The sequence below is a fragment of the Hylaeus anthracinus genome, unplaced genomic scaffold (genome assembly GCF_026225885.1).
Source record: "Hylaeus anthracinus isolate JK02 unplaced genomic scaffold, UHH_iyHylAnth1.0_haploid 11994, whole genome shotgun sequence".
In the NCBI taxonomy this organism is placed as follows: domain Eukaryota; kingdom Metazoa; phylum Arthropoda; class Insecta; order Hymenoptera; family Colletidae; genus Hylaeus; species Hylaeus anthracinus.
The window spans coordinates 5,743,141-5,764,619 of NW_026534341.1; the positions used below are offsets into that span (position 1 = coordinate 5,743,141).

Consider the following 21,479-nt stretch of genomic DNA (forward strand, 5'->3'; position numbering starts at 1 on the left):
TCGATAATGTTACATTACTAGGCTCTTGGATCTCAGTTTCCAGCGCTAGAACTATCAAAAGTCAATGCATACCTCTGCTCCAAGCTTTCAGCGTTGGAATTCTAGTTCATATATAAGCTGTAACTCTTTATAGCTTGGTACCTTGGAAACTGTTATGTGGGAATCCTGCGAAAAAAATGACTCTCGACTCAAAATGGCTCAATAATGATCAATTACTAGGCCCTTGGATCTCAGTTTCCAGCGCTTGAACTATCAAAAGTCAATGGGTACCTCTGCTGCAAGCTTTGAATATCTTCCTAATTATCCAACGGAACAACAAATCCACGCGTTCGTACACAGTCGCTGCTCCCCTGCTTCCCGAAGAATCAGAGCCAAAGCATCCTCGCTAATTTTTTAAGAATCGCCAACGCCAGCTCGCTATAACGCGACCCTAACCGTGGAGAACGTATTCCACGGCGCAGATCGGCCCCGAAGAACCGGCGACCCAAGCAAGAAGACCGAAAAGAGAAGCATTAAGAGCTCGCGAACCGAGGCGGAGAGCGATCGGACAGACCGGATGTGACGCGACAGCACATAACGATGGATCGTAGATTGCGTTCGGAGCGCGCTGGTGCAAAAGCAGGCGAGCAGGAGCGAGTTGATGAAACGATGACGAACAGGGAGGCTAGAGTACGGAGAGACGGAGACGCGAACCGACTCGAGAGAGAGACGGGAGCTGAAGAACGCCACAGGAGAGGGGGTCCAGGGAGAGAGAGAAGGGTTAAGAGACACCGGGAGAAGGAAGGAAAGGAGAGACACGGGATCAAAGACGGAGGGAACGGGAGATAACGGGGTTGGCAAACACCAAGATAGCGTGGCGGCGGTGTTCTTGTGTTACCGAGATAGTTCTATGCTCGGGAGAGTATCGATTCTCAATATCGCCGTGATAGATTCGTCGAGAACTGCACAATTCTTATCTGGATACGAATTTCGAGCGTACAGTTTTATTTTTACTCGATAGCTAGCCGAGGTTTCTTCACTTTTCGTTCATATTATATTAGATATTTTAGTTTTTCTTTGTAGCGCGAATCCTGTCTAAGAGACGCACCATTTTTTGGAACGATTCGCTTCTATCGAGGAGCCTGCTTCGAGCTTGGAGAAGGCCAGAGTTGACGTTTCTTAGACAGCATTTGCGGTGTTTAATCCTAGTGGGACGTGTTTCAAGGGTACTTGATATACAGTGGGTGTAGAATGTATTCGTACACCGATCAATTTCCTAAAAAACTTTTGTGTGAAATTCTAGTCTCCTAATTTCTTTTTTTATAGTCAATGATATTTTGTATATTCTCGAAAGTCTAAGATAGATATAGTCCAAACAACATTTGCTAGTTAATATAATTTATGAAATTGACAAAAAAATGCGAAAAGTGTTTATTGCTCCGTACGAATTATAAAACATCAAATTTCCAGTAAAGTACTTTTAAAAATGGCTCTAATAGAGAAATGGAAGAAGATCCCACTTCTTATTAACCTCTAATTAATAATTCAGTTAATTTAATGCTTAGAAGAGTTGCAATAATTATAAAATCAAAAGGAAATTCTACGAAGGAAGTATTATATAAATTTCTTTTCTTTTTAACGAAGTTTTAAAAATTAAACATTTGTGCGAATACTAATTGCTTGAATATTTCTATCGATTGTTTTTTTTTTTTTTTGTTAATTCGTAACTTACATAAATAGCAATTTTTTATTCGTACTCTATCTATTCCAGAGACTTCCGAGAATACGTAGAATGTCATTGTTTATAAAAAGTAAATTAATAAATTACAACGTTACATAGTTTTTTGGGGAATTGATCAGCGTACGAATACTTTCTACACCCACTGTAGCTACAACCCCTGAGGGCTAGTGGGACACGTATGTTTCAATGAATATATCTCGTCAAGTATTTGAATAGTTTTCAAAATTATTATCATTCCTCCCCATAATTCTTCTTCCGCGCCGGGTAAGGACACCGAGTACACACGGGCGAGGCTATCTGAATTTTATCTAGATGAGAATTTCGCGTCTGCGTTCGAAGGATGCGAGGGTACGGCGCAATCGAGAATGCTTGTCCGATGAGTGAAACGAAGCGCGATTGTATGCCGTGGCACGCAGCGTTGGCCACTCCTTTCGCGACTTCGTGTACTCCTTCGATTCATTATTCCGGGCACATGTCGCTCAAGGACACGACGTCTTCGCGCCCAGGAGGATCATCCCGCGTGCATTTCCAACGCGTTACCACACGCGTTCCGTCGGCGTGTTGCGCCAACGTTACGTAACGACCGTCGCGAAAACGCGCCTCCGCTCCGTCGCGTTTCGTGGATCGTTCCACGGGTTCAAAGATTGTAAAAAGGCGTACGGCGATTTCGCGAATAGCTGGAACGCAGCGGCGAAACGATATCGCCCATGCGCGGACGCGGACAGTCGATACGCGCCACGTAACCAAATCGCGTGGAACAGACGGAACGTTTCGGAAGTAAAACGAGTTCTGAGCGGAACTGGACTGGACGACATCTTTCGCAGGGGAACAATTAGTGAAAATCGCGATCGGTTCGGTGGATTCGAGTCTGGTGACGAAAGTTGACGACCGGTTAGGAAAAAGATGACCATCGAATTGAGACCATGGACATACGAAAATATAGACCGAGCTTTTGTACGAGCGGCAACTGAAAATCCGACTTGGACTATTTTCGTAATCGCTCGGGTATATGGTTCGGCTTCTCGTAGTTGCATATTACAAACAGTGATTTTCAATCTATTTTATTCTTTAAAAATTCAAACTAATATTAACCATTCTGTAACACTATTTTGGTTATTTAATATATTCTTGTGTGTGCGTAATAATAACAAGAATATATTAACACTTTACAGACCGGTATCCTATTAATCGTCTCTTTTTCATGGCAAACAATACTTTCTTATTTATTACTGAGACAGCACGATCCCATTGTATGCTTCCATTAATATGTGGAAATATTATATAAATATAATATAATATAATACATATAACACTGATGTTATGAAAATAAACAATATTATTGAATTTAAGTATATACATATATGTCCAAACGCTACCGGTCGGTAAAGTGTTAAATAACCAAAATAGTGTTACAGAATGGTTAATATTAGTTTGAATTTTTAAAGAATAAAATAGATTGAAGATCACTGATTATCATTTACCCCTCGTATAAAGGCTCGGTCTGTATCTTCATGTGTCTTTCTTTGATACATACACAGTACGGTATGCGTACATGTGAAATGTGAGCCAAATACTGGCGTGTCTTGCCGGAATAAATGTCTATGATTGAGACCGTACACCTTTCTGGCATTTGACACCTGGGGAGGGTCCCTCTTTAAAGTGAAATTTCAATCCACAGAGTTAATTACAGAGTGAAGTTAATTACGAGGCTCAATTTTAAATACACGTACTCCCCTCCTAAATAAAAATTCTATCGTAGGATAATAGAGAGTTTGTCTTCTCTTTTTTATCATTTTCAGGGCTAGTCGAGGGTGAATTTTTTCCGTGAGAAGTGGAGGCGGACAACGAAACTACAGTCTCGTCGAACCGTGTTCGGTTTACTCTGGAACGCCGTGTTGTTATTCTGTTTGCGTACGTCACTTCCTCCTGAAGGGACGGCGCGAAGTCGGTGACGTAAAACGCGACGAGAACCGTGATTTTCCGATACCTCCGAGGGCATCGCTGAATAATTCCAAGTACGTTCGAGATACGCGACAATGATATTTATCGTATCTTCGGTGATTGTGCTTCGCGTGGATGGAAATGGTCGAAAGCGTGTTGCTTTCCTTTTAAATTTGATAACGATATCGTGAACGATAAAACTCGATAAAAATTTCGTGAAATCATCCCAAGCGTCGGAACGAAACGGTTTCTAGAAAGTAAACCTTTCGTTCCAACGTTCTACTATCCTTCCAAACAACCGAGGACCGTCCGATAACAACGATATACCCCATTCATTACCGCGAGAGGAATTACTGAATGAGAAACTTATCGATTCTTCGATCGACTCAATCGGAATCGAAACGAATCGCTTTCCATAACGTTGGACTTCAATGCCCCGATACAGATAGCAAATTACTGTGCCTACTGGCAAAAAAAGTCTACGTTATCTGACGCAATACGGGCAGCCTTCAACGACACTTTCAAGTGCCATCGGTGTCAGCAATAATGAAACAAACACTACGATACCACAGTTTTACGTTTGATCGCAGATATCGTTTACCCATTCAACGTTCCCAGCCGTTGGCATCGAAAGCGCAACTGTATTTACTCTAGATACACCGAAAGGACCTTGGCCATCCACTTTTTAATCCATTCGTAAATATTAGGTAGACCGAAAGCTAATGTCGTTTCTTTTACATTAAATTCAAACTTTCCAATCAATTTCTATCTTTTGTCGCCTAGCGTGCAAATTTTCAATGCCAGAAAAATCAATGAGCTGATAAATGATAAGCAAGTATTTAAGATGGCAAAAACGACATTACTTTCCCAGTCCACCTAACATTAAATACGAATGCTAATTATTTTACAGAAATATTCCGAGGCTTCTAAAATTCTATTGTAACTTGCGAACTGATTAAGCCGTTTGCACTCTCGAATGTTGTTTATCGTGCTAGTAAGTTCGAGACAGGTCCGACAATTAAAATTTCGTTAATTTATTTCGTGGCGCATAGAAGTGCAAAGGGTTGATTCAACAGTGAAAAGATCGTTACAAAGGCACGTTCTCCAGTTGCGTTTACTATGAACTATGATACATCAATCCCCCTGTTGTATTCGAATTGCAAAGTATAGAGTGACCAAGGATAAAGGAAGACCGAGCCGGATCTTAATCTCTCTGATCGGTGAGTCGAGCCAGTCAACTCACCTAGCTATGCGCCATGCGTGGAAATCATGGTTTCATTCATGCCAGACTGACACTGGTGTGCGTGTATCTGTGCCACAATGTGCGCCAGCAGATATCTTGCCTTGCGAGCCGCTCGGCAAAACGCTTGTACAAATTTACCCAAAAGCACCGCGCGGCTCCTAAGAATCACTGTCGATCGAGAACAATCGGAGATAAAGAAAACTCGTGTACCGTTTAACGAAGGACTAGCGAAGAACAAAATACGATTATCGAAGATTTCCTTTGAGGATTGGGTTAGGGAAAGGAACTTCATCTCCGATAAAGTTTTCTATCTTTCTCAACTAGTCCGAAGACTACCTAGATTGCGAATAAAACTTTCTTCGTTTTCGAACACCTGGTCACGAGTGCGCCAGCGCAGGATTACCTGCTCGAAATATCGTGGATATCTAATCGAAGATCCGATATCGAACTAACACGCGAGATCTCGTTTCCTGCGACTGTGACTAAGCCGATTCAGCGAACCATCCAAGTTCTCTAGATATGATCGATAATCACGATTCGTCGTACACCTTACTAACCGTGGACGCGGTTTCTAGAATTTCGTGGAAAGTAAACCGTTCAACGGCGCTCGGTCGCCGTGATTTCATGATGCGATTAGAGAAAATTTCATTGAAACGATAGACGAATAGGTAGAGACGAATCTAATATTTCCTCTATTCGAAGTTTCTGCCAGTCTCCGTTCGAGGACACGCAGGATTCTTGGAGCACCCTGTGTAAATCGACGTATTTATACGCGAGAGGCTTCTTACGTGACACAACCACGCAAACGCGCGGACGCATGCGCAGGAAAGTCACCAGGTAACGTCAAACCGAACGGCATTCATTCCTACTGCCATTCGAAACGAATGACGCGTTTGTGGTAGTGAGAGTACGAGCGCATGCGCTCGTATTCCGCTCGAAGAGAGAGGAAACCTAGCGATGGGAATAATTCGCTCGCAAATGAATATTATACGTCGGGTTAGGGCAAGTTTATATAAGAATCAATTGTTCAGTGTGTTTGTCATAAAAATAACGAAAGTGACACAGGAAGTTGTCAGCAAGTTTCGAGGTGCTTCGATAGCGAGGAACTTTTTTGAAAATCTTAACAAATTCTATCGTATCATGTCGAAGCATGTTGGTAAATTAAGAGCAAGAACGGGGTTGATAAGAGCAAAGGATAGAATGTCTTCTAACTCGAGGAACATGAATGGACAGAGTTCAAGCGACGAACGATCGACGAGTTCCAATACATTACTCCGAATACCATTCACACCCAGCGCATATTCATAGCCAATCGCAATAAGCGAATAGTTTCCGCGAAGCTATAAACGCGCCACCTACGAGGTCGCCATTCTTCATCTCGAGGAGGAAAGGAACGAGCGTCGCGCGTTGGACGAGAGCCGATGAAGAAACGCGGACTACGTCGAACGCGTCGATGTTTAAGAACGGAAAGGTGGCGGGCTGGGCGACTTTCTCGCGAAACTTTCTACACGGTAAATTTCATTCACTAGTTTGCCCGCGCCTCTATGAAAGCGTAGAGTGTGACTCAATACCGCGGCGAGTCACGCTCGCCCAATCGTCGATGAAGTTGGCACGAACGAGAGAAGTCGTGCGACCTCGTCTGCTCCTATACGGAAACGTCGAGACGCTACGAAGGGGAGAACTAGTTCGTCCCGGCCAGCCGAGAAGTTAAAGATTAAAAAAAGAAAACAGCTCGTCTTCCCTTTCTTTAAAGTCAATTGGAAATTTCGTAATTACAACAATTCCAGCAATTACAGCAATCCCAGGGAAACGTTCGAAGAGAAAGTTCGCTTTCGAGTAAACCAAATGAAAATTCCAACCCGTTGCACCGCGGTTTTTCGACCAAGTGCACACCGTACCCTCGAAACCGTAAAACCTTTTGTACGCTTGGCTCCGACTGGTCTGCACGCGTATTAGATTCCAGCTGAGACAATAGGAAAGAAACAGGAAGCAGCTACTTGGGCACATCGATTCACGAGAAACTAGAGAACCCGGGAGAGGAAACGGTTGGCTTTCGAACTCGCGTTTACCAACGGTTCTCTATTTATTTTGACGAGCGTTACGCGTACGCGGAACTCTGTGAATTTTCCACCGAGAGGAGCGAAGATATGAAAATTAAATCTTGGATGTTAAGAGGCGTTTGCAGATAAATATTTAATGGCTGTCTATAACTACCCGTTTTAAATAAAAGAGGTGCTACATATTTGATACATGTATGACATTGGGTCGTCCCGAAAGTTTCTGTTGTTAATAAGCGATACACGTACAAGTCTAAACGTAAATAACGCCAGCTACCATTTGTGTTCGTACTTGACTCCTTGTGTTGAATTATGAAGCACGATACTGCGTACATAAACAATATTCTTTGTTTCGCGTTACATTACCGAGTTGTATACGATCCATCTTGTTCGATTGCTGTTGTAACATCAACTTCTAACAGATAAGATCTATTTATATGTACAGTGACTCCCAGAAATGTTCGGACACCAGTGTATGGTTAGCTTTATGGCTAACCATATCGTAATTAATATCGTACATAACTAATCGTAATATACCTAATATCGTAATTATTAAAAAAGCAATCGTCTTCGTTACTTTTTCCAATAATAAATCATTTATAACTATATATATATATATTATTTAACACATTAATCCAAAAATTTACATTACATCCAATAAATTACATAATAACAATAAACAAACGAAAGAATACCGCATTTTCGGATCACAAAAGCATTCGGACACTATGAGGAATAGCATTTATTAATTAAAATTAAACATTATATGTTCCACATTAATATTTTGTTGCAAATCCCTTTTCTTTTATAATATGTCTCAATCGATTCGGCATATTAGAGATTATTTTTTTTCAAATATTCTGTCGAAATGAATGCCCATTCTTCTTGAAGGCTAATTTTAAGTTCTTCTTTGGAACGAATGGGTGTCTTGCGAATCCGTTGGTTCAACTTATCCCATAAGTTTTCTATAGGGTCAAGGTCTGGTGATTGTGGAGGTGGATGAAGGACTTTGGAGCAATTATACAATAAAAATTCTTAGACAATGCGCGACTTATGTTTAGAATCATTATCCTGGTAAAATTTAAAATCTTCAGCAATTCCCATTTTTTCTGCATTTTGTTTTAAATTGCTTTTCAAAAGATTCGAATAAGCATTCTTATTCGTGATGCCATCGATAAAAACTAAATTGCCAACGCAGGAAGTCGAAATGCATCCCCACGCCGTTACAATGCCTCCTCCGTGTTTTATCGTACGTTTGATCGAAAATGTGATATTCTTTCGTTTGTTTATTGCTATTACGTAATTTAGGTAAATTTTTTGATTAACGTATACGTCTTTAATAACATTAATAAATGACTTATTATCGGAAAAAGTAACGAAGACGATTGCTTTTTTAATAACTACGATATTAAGCCATAAAGCTAATCATACACCAGCGTCCGAATATTTCTGAGAGTCACTGTATAAAGACTGCTAAAGAGTCGCGAAAGAAACTTTTGGAACAACCTAATACTAGCATCGATGTCTACTGGATTTCCATGGTATCGATACGAAAGTATCGGAATTGATACCGCGTACGTGTTCGCACGTAATCGATACGTATCGATAGTTTCGCGCCAGGTATCGAAACGGTTCGATGTTACGAAACGATACCCATGGCGGAGAGTACAGGGAAAAAGTGATAGAAAAGGATAAAAAAAAAAAAAAAAAAATATGGTGGTTGTATGTAGTTGGACTCACCGTTTCGACTAGGGGGCCGTGGGGGCGCAGGATACTGGGGCGGCGTCAAGGGTGGCGGCTGCGGCGACACTCGCGCAGACGAGGAGGTCGTTGAGCCTCGGGACGCCGGTACTAGCGTCGTCGACGTGGTAGTCGTCGTAGCCGCCGTCGCTGTCAGCGAGGACGTGGTGGTGGAGGTGGTGCGCTGCTGCCCGATGTACCTCGAGGCGGTGCTGCTCGGGCTGTTGGACGGCCAGGGCGGGCGCCACGGTGGCAGCACCGGGGGCGGCTCGTAGTCCAAGGTATCCACACTTTCGGCACTTCCGTTTCACCTGTACCCTTCACCGCGAGCCTCCTTCCTCTTCTCACTCTCTCCCCCTTTTATCCCTGGCTCCAGTCTTCGTGACACGTCGCGCACAAACTCATCAAAAGAAATGAAAAATGGAAAAAAAAAGGAAAAAAAAAAAGAACGATCCGTTCTCGGAGTTTCTCACTGTTTTCCCGCGCACTCTCTATCGTCCTCACAAAATGGAGAACCGTAGAAAAAAGAAATAACGTGAGGCTAAGCTGTCACTGTACGCGCGAAGGGGGTTTCGAAACTACTCAGTCTTCTTCGCGTCTGCCTCTCCGCACTGGTCACGTCACAACACGTAAACACATGCTCGAGTTATATACGTACGCGTACATACGATATACGTGTGAATGTAACAGCCGCGCGGCGAAACGTAACCGAGGCACAAGAAAACTCACGAGGCTAATATCCTGCTCGCGTGTTATCGATATTATCGATAGGTTCCCGTGGTTCGAGGAACGTAGAGCTCGGTGGCACGGCTCCGTAATACCCGGGAGTCGAGAAAAACACAAGACACCAGCGAAGACGGGACAAGAGACGGAAGGACAGGATCAGTGAACACACACCGCGGGTTCTTCTCGCGCACTGGCCACACATACGGCATACGGCTCTCTCGTGGGGCAAACGATGATGCTGCTGCTGCTGCTGCGCTCCGTCCGTCTCTCTCTTTCCTATTCGCTACGCGTACTCGAGCGAAAGCGAGAACGAGAAACACATACCGTCGTCGACGAGAGAGAGGGAACAACGATCGGTCCGCGCGAGATAGAGTGAGAGCGCGAGAGAAAGAGATGCCGACCGAATCTCGCGTAGGCCGTCTGCCAGTAAACAGGCTCCTTCATTCACTGCTTATTTTATACGGGCGGCCCCCTATATGCTCCACAGAAATAGCCACTTCTCGCTCTGTCCTTGTCGCGCGCACATGCCCACGGCCGGATATATGCCCTCGCTGCCGCCGCCGCTGCTGCTGCTGCCGTCGCGTAGAGAGATCTCCTTCTTCCTCCTCCTCGTTCCTGGCTCCCCTTTCTCTCGCACTCTCGCATTCGTGTCACGCGGCTCGCACCTCGAACAACAGTACTGCCCTCCGTGGAAAAGCGACGAGTAGGAGGCCCACACCGGCGTTCTCTTTCTCGCGCATCCTTCTCTTTCCTCTTCCACCGTGTGTGCGTGCGCGAATGTGCGTTTCTCTCGTTCCTGGTTCCTGTTCCTGTTCCTCCGTCAACTTCTTCGAGCCGGATGCCACACCGCCTCCCTTTATTCCGCGCGAGACACTGCCACGCTCTGCCACTGTCAGCAGCACCCCTAGTGGACAGGTGCGTGATCGTCCTCAACGTCGCCCCGTCCTTCCTTCGATTACTTCGAGATACGCTCCGCCCTCGAATATCATTTGGAACTCCTGTCCTCGGAGGGTCTTTCGTTTGGTGACGTCACTCGCGAAATCTGGCAGAAACTCGATGCGTTCCGAGTCACAGACTTCCGACAATTTCCATTGACTCGAGCCTTGCGAAACTTTGTTTCCCTCTTGAGAATATTAACTCGAGGGTCTCGCGGTATGCGGGGTCAACGAAATCGTAATCCGTCGCTGGTCGATTCCCGCGATCCACGCGAGTAGGCCCGATTACCGACTGTCGGTCGAACAACGACACAATATTTCCGATGAATCGAGCAATCACAGCTCGAAACGGGCCACTCCTACGACGCGCGTGTTCGCAGATACGCCGAGGAGTTCTCGCTCGCGTTCACTGGGTTTTCTCGAATGGCAAGCCTCCGGCTCGATTTCCCCGCGATGGCTGGGCGAACTGCGCGCGAGCGCATACACACGTCCGGCTCTCGAACGAAGGCGCGTACACACACATACACACACACTCGCACGCGTCTGGGTATTCGTGGCGCACGGTCTCCTCTCTCGCAGTTAAACGGAAAGAGAGTCGGAACGAGTCGGCTGTAGGTAAGAAAAAAAGAGACGAAACGATGAGACGGCCGACGGTAGGAGAGGGTACCAGCGAGAGAAAAGAGGGAGAACAGAAGAGAGGGAGGAAGAAAGACGGATAGAGAGGGTGGGAGCAACGATCGTTGTGCGAGAGAGAGAAGAAAAAGTTCAGCTGGCCTCGGCGGCCATGCCGGTGTAGATCGTGCGAGCGCAGACCAGGCGCGTACTTTCCGGCCCAAGGGGCCACCAGTCAACGCACCGTCCTCTCTTTTCTCCCTTCTTCGTTTCTTCGCCCTTTCCACAGTCACTTTTTTCCTCGACCGTATTCCTACCCGAGCCACGATATCACGTACACAACAACACGATCCTTCTCGTTCCTAACCTCTCTCTTCTGCTTCTTTTTACTTTTTCACGTTCGTCCGTGTTCCTGTGCCGGTTGACGGTCCGATCGATCTCGAAACCTCGTATCCATCGGTTCCACCGTTTCTCGTCACTTTCGATCGCACCCACACCGTTTCAAAGTACACGTTTATCTTCGTATCGACGAATAATCGCGCACAAACCGTGTTCGCGACCAGTCGACTGGACGCCGCGCCGTTCGTTCACCGAACTGTCGAACGCGAGAACGAGCTCTTTTTCCGATTATTCGCGCGGCAAGTCCTACGTGAACTGTCGACGATCGAAGCAACGACGCGCACTCGCGATTCCTCGATCTCTGCTTCGATTCGTATCGTCCGTTTTTTCTACTGAAATACGGTATACCGTTCGTTCTCGCAGCAGGAACGGTCGTGTCTCGTTTCGTGCCGAGGCCGGCTGCGCTCGACGCTGGTGTGGCGTTCTAGACTCTCCGCTCGTTACAAACAGCGGAGCAGCGGCCTGTCGTTCCCGTGGGTGGGGTGCTCCCTGCGCGCATGCGCCTTTTTCGATACGCACCGAAACTTGCAGCGCGCGCGCCGCACTCACACGATCGCGAGCCGTGCACATGTAAACGGGCGCACACGCGTCGCCGCAACCTCACCGCCACGAAAGCACCGTGACGCCTGCCTCTGCCCCCCCGCACCCCGCCCGCCCTGGCCATCGTCGCTTCACCAGCGTATACCGTACCCCGCGAGCCAGACACGATACTTCATTCATGCTCGTATTGTGCGACCAGGGCTGGCTTCTTTCCGTTCTGGCTCCACGCGCTTTTAACAAACTCACGTGGATACATCGGAGGGTTGTCGTTCCATGAATGGGGTCTTTACGTAATTTTCTATATTATTTTAGTAAGTCGAATCGCGACATTCGTAAGTTTCGAAGACGAATAAAAAGCGGAAGCATTAAATAAATAATATATAACGGTAGCGAGGTAGGTTCATTAGATACGTACAGCGCGTAACGAAAATATTTGAACAGTGGGGGTACGTTTGAATCGGAGTTGAAATTTTATTAAGGCAACCATTCATTCTTGACTTCGATCGTTAGTTATAGCTCGGGTACCTCGGGATCGGTAAACCCGTACTGTAGCTACAATCGGGCATAGCTACAGCCCCCGAGGGCGTTACAAAAATTGGCAAGCATTAAACCAACGTATCTTCCTAATCGTTTGCGTAACGTTCTCGGAAAAATTGCAAACAGAACCACGTTTCGCAAAGGAAGTTTCGCCCGTGTGGATGTACTCGTTACCGTATATACACTTCCACAGAAAATTCATAATTATCTCTAATAAGTCGCAATTGTGAAATCCCAACGATTATTCGCCTACGCAATATTCCGAGAAAAACTGTCAACCGAAGCAAACGAGGTCTTAAGGTTTGTCGGAAATTTTTTTCATAAAAATTAACCTAGACGTGTTAAACGGATCGGTATCTCTACGGTCTCGCGATTTATGGTTCCCAAAATAGATCAAATAAATACTGGAATTTTGCGTCGTTTGCGAATGAACCCTACACGGAAGCTTATTTATTATTATCTACGACCTTTATTGACCTTGCGTGACCATAGTCGTTAAAATCGACCGAATGTAGACTACGCTGCTTCTGCATACAGAGAAACGTACAGGTTGTTCCGTTTAAAAAAAAGTTGCAGACCTTGAAATCTCCTTGACACCTTTACGTACAAATGAGCAAATTAGAACGAACAGTACACCCCCTCCAAGAACAAAAAACAAAAAGAACACTAGGTTTATCTAATAGCATCTCAAACGTTGAGTAAATGTGGAAGTGCAAGGTACCTGTACATTTATTTATTATGCTCTACGACACTCCATGCCGGTCTCTTCAAGAATGGAGAACAGAACCCCTCGAACAAGAAAATCATACAAATGTGTTCGTCGAATGTTTAGCAATCGAATTGCACTCATTAGTAATCAACGATTGAATGAAAATGATCGAACGAAGTAAAATAAACATACATTTCTACTGTCCACATATCCTGAAGTGTAGAGTTACGTAAAAGAAATGATACAAATTGGAATCTAATGCAAAGATATACTTCGATAGAGGCATTTCCATGATGCCTCCCGGTCGATTGACGCGTCCGTAGACGTATTTATTCATTGATGGATACCGTGGCGAGTGACGATGGTTCAAAGTTCCCTCCGCTCCTCGCGGCGCTCGAAAAATCTTCGTTCAGGTGATCGAACGTCGTAAAATCGATATACCCCTCTCTGTGTGTACTACGGGCTCTCCTACATGTTGGAGGGACTCGGTTCCCTTCGTAAATGTCCGCCGACTACATCCTCTTTCGTCCTTGTCTCCAGCGTTCCGCGACCCGTGATCGCGTCCTCGTCCCACTGGGCGCTCGCCTTGTCTCGCTTCGTTCGTTTGCACGTAAGCCGTACCGTAACTCCGATCCTCTGTGTGCACACGCGTTATTTATGCGGCCGTGTGTGCGTGTTCCTCCTCCCACTCCCTGTCGTGAGCCAGACAGTGAGCATAAACCAGGGTGTCCTCGTCGTTTCTACGCCCGGCGGTCTCCGTCTTCCTCGAGCTTGCCCCCAACCGGCCGGAGCACCAGCGGTTCGGCTATTAATCGGACACGCAAGTCCTCGGAATCACGAGAGCGGAATATTGTCAAGATAAATCGACGTGGACTCCTGCAAATAAAATTACCGTAAATACGCGCCTGGTTGCATCACGTTCGACGAGTTTACGCTCGCTCGAGGCTCCGTCCGCGAGCTACGTCGCGTCACCGTCTGCCGAATTCGACGCGAACGTCGACAATTTTGTGTCGATTCTCGAGCGCGTTCGGCGGGGGTCTCGATGCTATGGTCTCTCGGATTAATCGTGGCCGTGGGGAGCCTCTAGCGTTGGAGTTCCTCCGACGTTTTATGGAGGAACTCCGTATCTATCTTTTTTAAGTCTAAAAGTGGGCTATCCATTGCAGCGATTTGGTATCATTCGACGGCGTTGGGAATATAACGAGTATATTGCGGATGTTCGTACACGGAAAGCGCGTGTGCGTTCTATGCGCGTTAAATATGCATTTATGCGAAGAATAATACGCGTATATGTATGCAAAATGTACGAGTAATACGAACGGTGTACATAGAATAATAATAACATACGTGGTACTTAAATAAAATAATAATATAAAGATGCAACGTGTGGTATGATGATCGATCTTGAACGCAAGGCAAGCAAAGATAAACCTTTCGAGTTGTATTATGTTTTGCCACGGTTATTTCATACGACGCGGAGGCGAATGTTAGCAGAAATGCGGTAAGTTTCGCAAATGGGACTCGTCCCAAATGTAAAAAGTAGCCGATGACGCTATAAGAAGCAACGGGACGTGATCTAGAAACGTGACCGACCAGACTCGTCTAATAACGTAGCACCGCGGTTGCCGCAAATCATGCACTCCACATATGCATACAAACAGCCAGCTGAGGCATTCAAGGTTTCCATGGAACATTCGTTTACTTCGTAGTTGTTGCTGTTTGCGGGCTCACCTGTTGCATTGACTGTAGGCACAAGTGTTGCGCTATTGTGGAAGCTGTTTACGTCCTCCTAGATATTGTATCGTTATTATTAAATACGTTCGTTACTTGTACTTTATAAGCGTAGAATTGAAGATTCTGAAAATTATACCTATTTTTAACTTCATAGTTGATATCAAGGTGAGTTCGACGATGTACCATGTTACGACCTCGAAGCGGCTTTGGACTCGGAAATTTTACGACGGGGCAGCGACATCTTCGGAGTGTGCAATTATTTCATTTGCATTCAAGGAACCTTCGCGTAAGCATTTAAAAATTCTGTACGACCATGAGGTGTCCTTCTCTCGTAGTTTTTGGATCTCCTCGATATACATCCCCTGCTTACAAAAATGTTAACAAGTCTTTTAGATGGATCCCGAAGAATAGAATCGCACGTTTCGACGAGGTTAGGCGCCGATCCCGGCACCGATGCGGCGCGTATCTGGTAAATGAGACTTCCTTGAGCGGAGCGCGGCAATTAATTTAAACAAACCAGATAACGAAGTAGCAGGAAAATCGTGGTTAATGAGACGTAAAACGCAAGTCCAATTAATGCGTCTGCCCGGTGTTCTCGGTGTAATGTAACCGACGAATTTATAATAATATAAATATACGCTCCGCGGGCGTGGCGATGCGAATCGCGTGCACCACTTCCCTCGGGAGGATATCCGGTGTGGAAACGCTTCGTCCTACCCCTCTCGGCCCCTCGCTCTGACGCCAGAGCTCCCACCTCCTGTCCCTCCGCGCGGCTACCCCTCCTCGCCCTCCTACGTTCGACGATCACCTTTCGTAGCGTAGCACATAATAGCACGCCCTGACGTATTCTCGACCCAGCAAACGTACCTAAGTAGACACGTCCGTCCCATAATTTTCGCAGCCGCATGCGGGCCTATTAACAGCCTTCTTCGGGTCTAACGAAAACTCCGTGACGCCATCGAGAAACGAAATCGCGGAGACGCGTAAGCGACTCCTAATTGACGAGGCTTTCGGAGGAGGTTGTTGCACGGTCACCTGAAAATTGAACGATCTGTGTGTTGGAATGGAAATCGTACGAGGTACGTTTGTTTACGTAGGAAATTTATTTGGGTTGAACCATACCTAGGATCCGTGTCGGAGAGATGTGCGCATATCGATCCCTCAAGACTCGTGGCGCACCCAGGAATTTAGCGAGAGGGTGCGACTGGGAATTAACGGAGACGAGCAACACGTTCTGATACTCCACGAGAATCTATTAACGATGAAACGTTCAGTTGACTCTGAATTCTTGTCGAGGTCTGTTTACAAAAGGTTTAAAAAGTTTTTTTAGATAACGTATACGCGTTGGGAAACCAAAAACACGACAAGACGCACAGTTCAACCGTTTCTTCGATTTTATATTCTTAACCCATTTGTATCGCACGAAAAATTGGACAATCCGTTCTTATCGCCAAAATTTATCTCGGTGTCAAGTAAATTGCACGCGTATACGCAAATGGGTTAAGTAAACCAAACAAATCTAAATAAAATACTCGTTCATTGAGTTCTCGGCGCATGGTACCAAAGTGAAACCGTGCCTGAAGCAAAAGCGAGTTCGTCACGACAGTTCGAGGGACATGAACGACCACTTTGCCGTTGAACTAGGAGTTCCCAATGGTTCTGGTGCGTTGCAAAACCGATTGAAGACCGAGGACAAATTAAGAGAACGACAGGCGTTTTCGCCTAGCTCCGCGGTCGAGCGTTTTCTGCGCCATCCGTTTCAACGGTTGCAGGGGTTAATTGTCTAATTAAGTAAGGCGCTCGTTCGCTCGATCTTGGTCGCGGAACGTCGAAGTATGCTGGAAAATATGATGGCGAAAGTTACCCTCGTTTTCGCAACATCGCTCGCTCGGTTCCCTTTCTCCGCTCCACATTGTTGCTCCTCTGCTCGACTCGGGTTCTCGTAACACTTCTAGCGCGTTCCCCTTGGCATGGACAAAATTCAAGTCACATATAATATTTGTACGCAAAAGTATGATTTTTTATTCCGCGATAAAAAATTATACGTGGAAATAAAATTATATTTACCTTGCTATTCGCTTCTTCCAGTCACAGTTGTGCGACGTTTCACCTGGAAAACGAAGTACTTATTCAAGTAAAATTGAAACAGATCCGTTTCTGGGGTCACAGTCGGAGGTTTCTTTACCCGCGGAACCGTGAAATCCGAATCGGTTCGCGTTTCCACGAATTAGTCGCTAACTAGTCGCTCGGAGGGGAATTAAAAACGACGACGCCCTTTGAAGACTAAATTAAGAATTAACCCCAGAACTGCGCATCTGGATCCAATGGACGTCGCAGCGGTTTCTGTTTCCCGATATACGCGACTCAATTTTAGACGGTTTTGTAGGATTGATAGTGGATCAATTGGGACTGAATATTCGATCAAACGAGTGGAACACGAATAAATCTTAAAATAAGCAGTTTCGATCGATGCCTCCAAAATCTAGCTTACTTTAAAAAGATACACTTTCAGTTGATCAACTGCTCGGTTACTTTGTTCTTGGAATCGACATACTTCTCCAAATTGTTCTCACTCGAATGAATTACTAAGTTATTCGTATCCGAGTGTTCTAATTTTCTTTTTTCTGGTTAGGGTAGCGTCACCTTCCTAATTATGCCGGATCATTGGTCTAAATTGATTCGTGGAAGAGCGACACTTTCGTAAACCTGTAGAATAATGCCACTGGTCGAAGTGGAGGGGGTAGAATTCGTTCATCTTCGAGTTGGAAAGGGAGTCGACACGAAGAGCTTCTGGATGCTCCCTTCGCGTCTTGTTCTCACGATATCGTTTACACGGGAGCATCGGGCGAGATATAGCCGTGACGCAGAAGTCTTCGAGATCTAAATAGGCTGTATTAACCGTGGCAGGCTGAGAAACACTGGTTTCGCCTATATTTAAACGGGCGGCACGCCGCGTATCTTAAGCGCGTTCATTAATGCACTTAAGTGTGTACGCCCGTTTAACCTTACGCCTGTTTACAGTTCTCTCGCCTGGACGATTTGTAACCTACGACACACTAAGACACATTTCCGCCCCTCTGCCTCCCCCTGCCGGCCTTGATTAAGCTGTTCCCTGCGAAAGAATGCTGCCGCGGAAAGCGCGCCGATACGCCCCTCGCGATTTTCAGCGAATGTAGTCCACTCACTTCGGATTACATCACAGAAAGAGCGGACTTCTCGCACGTATCGTTACCAAATCGGCGCAGATAACGCGGTAAATCTCCCACGGTTCGCAACGAAACAGGAGAGGATACAAGGATCCGAGGTCCAAGGATACGTCCAACTAATTTCCCCAATCCACGGTTAAACCTGTTGGAATGCAACGATTGTCACTTTCGAGTCTCGAGTAAAAGGGTCTGTTTTTCCGTAAAGCAGAAAAAGGGATTGGGATCCTAGCAGGGACAGAAAGCGACGATCCTCAGTCCGTCGAAATAAGTCGAGTGGTACGGATCGTCGTGAATTTCGGACATCTTTCCTCTAACGTTCTTATGTATGTTGTAATCCTTTGGAAAACAAAGTTTATAAAAATACAATTCTAACAAAACCCTATCCGTAGTATTTCAGCTTCCCGCCCGCCACCATGTTTGCCCGCTTTCGTCTATGGCACGCTGTTTGAAAGGACATAAACTTTTATCGTTGTCCACACACGCCGCGAAGGTCGTAATCGTATTCGCGTTTAAACGCCAGGCGTGACAGAGCAACCGTAAGAATTAAATCACGTGTTTGCGCGAACTATCAGCGTTATCATCTGCATGCATCGATGTAAATTCATTATCAGTGTTTGCCTCGGGCGGCTCGAGGCGAACGAGGAGGTCATTCGATGAAAATCGCGACGCTTTATCGAGCAGCGTGTTTCAGCGCGGAGCGCTTGAACGGAGAGGAGCGAAGCGGAAAGAAACCAGAGTCAAAGACACGGCCGCGAGCGGGCTTGGAGGGAAAGGAAAGGGGTCTGAGACGAGCGATAACGATAAGGCGTTTTTCTGGGCGTACGTAAACGCCAAACTATCTACGCGATCTTTCGTGACCTAAGCCACGGACGGGGAGGCTGGAAACCAGCAGACACGCGATGGTCCACGTCCGAGAACACCAGCTGTCCGTTACAACATCGGACAATTACGCGAAATATATTTTTCGTGCTCGACGAATCTCGCGAAACGACGGTTTTCCTGGTCGAACGTCGTCGACGCGACGAGTTTATTTATAAACGTGTTTGTTATCTGAGCGTGACCGATAATAGGTCGAAAACCTATATAAATAACGTTTGTTTTGTCAACGAAAACATAATTATTGGACCGCGAACATACGGTTGGTCGAAGACGAAGATTAACAAACATTGCGAAAACGATCAGACCGAGATGACGATATCCTATAAAAATTTGTGTGCCTTGGTCGAAGATCAATATACAAGTAAGCAAAAGTACAGATTCGGAAACTTCGTAGTATCTTCCGTGAAAAATCGAAAGTTTCGGACAGCACAGCTTGCGCATCGCGCTCGACGAAGTTTGAAGTTTGTAAACGCGCGGACGACGCGCTCCGGGAAAACAAATTACGTAATGTCTTTCATAAACGACACGTAATACCGTCGTAATAGTAACCGATGAGCGAATAGTATTAAAAACCTGGAAGCTTACGAAGCGCTATCTCGATTATTATTTCATCGCCTCGTCTACTCTGATTATTAGTTTTAATTCTCATTTCGAATAAAACTCGGCCGGATGCAGTCGCAACTGCGTGGGCGCATTCACAAGATGGAAGAAGATCGTGGTGGTGTCTGAGGTACGAAAAGCGTTCGGTGGGAGAGGATTCGCGCAGGTGATGGCGAAGTTTCGACGAAAACAGTCGATACGCCGCTTACGAGGTCATCATTCCCATCGCTAACGCACACGCAGCCACGTGCGTTGCGTATGGACGCGCGAGGACAACCTGCAGATGCATCATGAATGACTCGAAATGACGTGTGTTCATTGAGCGCGGCTTGGCGTGCCGACTTGGTGCTCTCGGTTGCTCCCAGCAAGGACACGACATATTTTCTGCCTCGCGTAGGAAAAGATTCGAACCGACGCGTTTCTCTTTTTTTTTTTTTTCAACTAGAGTAACCCTGAGATTTGTTCCGATTTCTCAACGATTCCATCGACATCGCTCGAACGTTCGAATACTTCGACTCTTCAGATATCGAGCTCGAATACTAATCAAACGCTAAGCTATCGGGGTACGGTAAGAAAGAATCCATGTTTCTAAATTGAACATTTCTACCCTAAATTTCTACACAAAAATCCGAGATTAATCGAGAATTACGAAAACTTTCTAACGTTTCCTTTCCGAGGAATTGATTCGACTAACTTGTTCGCGTCGCGAGTTCGTTCCTATCCAGTGGTAAACTCCAACAGGCGGTATCGATGACTCTGGAGGGCAGTGGTATCGGAGAGTGAGGGGGCATAGGGGACCAAAGAGGTATAGAGGGGGGAAGGGATTGGAGGAAATGAGCGCGCACACTTACGCTCGCGCACGAGCGTGTAGTAAATGCGTGTAGAGGCAACCGCATCGGTAAACCGATTAAACGACTTACATAAGTCCCCGGTTGGACGAGGCGTAAGTCCAAGACACGTAGGTTCGATGGAAAAAGAGGCCCGGCGTCGTGGTATCGAGCCGTCGCGAGCTGCAGCGGAAGAAAAGGAACGTGAGCGCGCCACGGATGAGTTTCCCTCGGGCGCACTATCGAAGGCAAATTTTATTCCAAACGGCCAACGAACATTCCACATTTATTCGTAAGGGGACCATTCGACTGGCACAGCCACAGCTGTTTTACGATCTAACGACACTAAAGCTAGCTCTACTAATAATCCAGAAATAAACGAAATAACATCTAAAATTCTAATCGCTTAGAATATTTCCATCTATTAGGTTGTCCCGAAAGTTTCTTTTGCGAGTTGCACTCAATTTTTTTATGTTGGTTGTGTTTATATAAATAGACAATCTAATTTCATAGATATTCATGTTGTAACCAGTAATGGAGCAAAATGAATCGTGCACAATTCAGTAACATAAAACATAAAATATTGTGCATGTATTATTTATTAATAGACTGCGGATTTTTATGCAAAATAAAATCTTCGCGAACGTGCTTACAAAAATTGAACCCAAGTAGGAATTTATTTTATTCTGCAAATATTATAACACGAACTTTACTTTCAGACCTGGTCTACAATTTCTTCAACTACAGCCCCCTCTCGATGTAACCACTCTTCTTTTGGATGGGCTCGATTTACATGATCTCGCTTCAGCTTTGCCGAGTATTTTCATTTATCTCGATACTCGAGGGGTTGGAGTTGGAGTTTCGTGCTCGATTTAATCCTTGACGATCCAAGCGTTCCTTCCAGGTGCAGACAGAGCTTAGATTCGCGGTTCGAGTACCGTAGAAAACAAACATGTTGACTAAAGTTTTAGTATTTAAATTAAACGAGGGTATGGTGAATTTACGAATTTTTTAAAGAAATGTTTGATGGAGGTTTATGGAATCAATCTCCTTGTTACTCTGAATAAGTAGCAG

The 21,479-nt window shown here is 45.5% G+C and overlaps 2 protein-coding genes across 2 annotated transcripts in view; both read right to left on the reverse strand.

Annotated features, from left to right (window-relative positions):
- Positions 1 to 9,008, reverse strand: part of LOC128888845 (protein sprouty) — a gene marked incomplete at its 5' end in the record, with an annotated part of 36,119 nt that extends 27,111 nt beyond the window's left edge. Inside the window, one exon of the mRNA XM_054146010.1 lies at positions 8,702 to 9,008. Within this exon, the coding sequence (XP_054001985.1) occupies positions 8,702 to 9,008 (307 nt within the window). The remainder of the gene's footprint in view (positions 1 to 8,701) is intronic.
- LOC128888443 (aldehyde dehydrogenase 1A1) overlaps positions 1 to 21,479 on the reverse strand; it is a 127,982-nt gene that overhangs the window by 39,635 nt on the left and 66,868 nt on the right. The window lies entirely within an intron of this gene.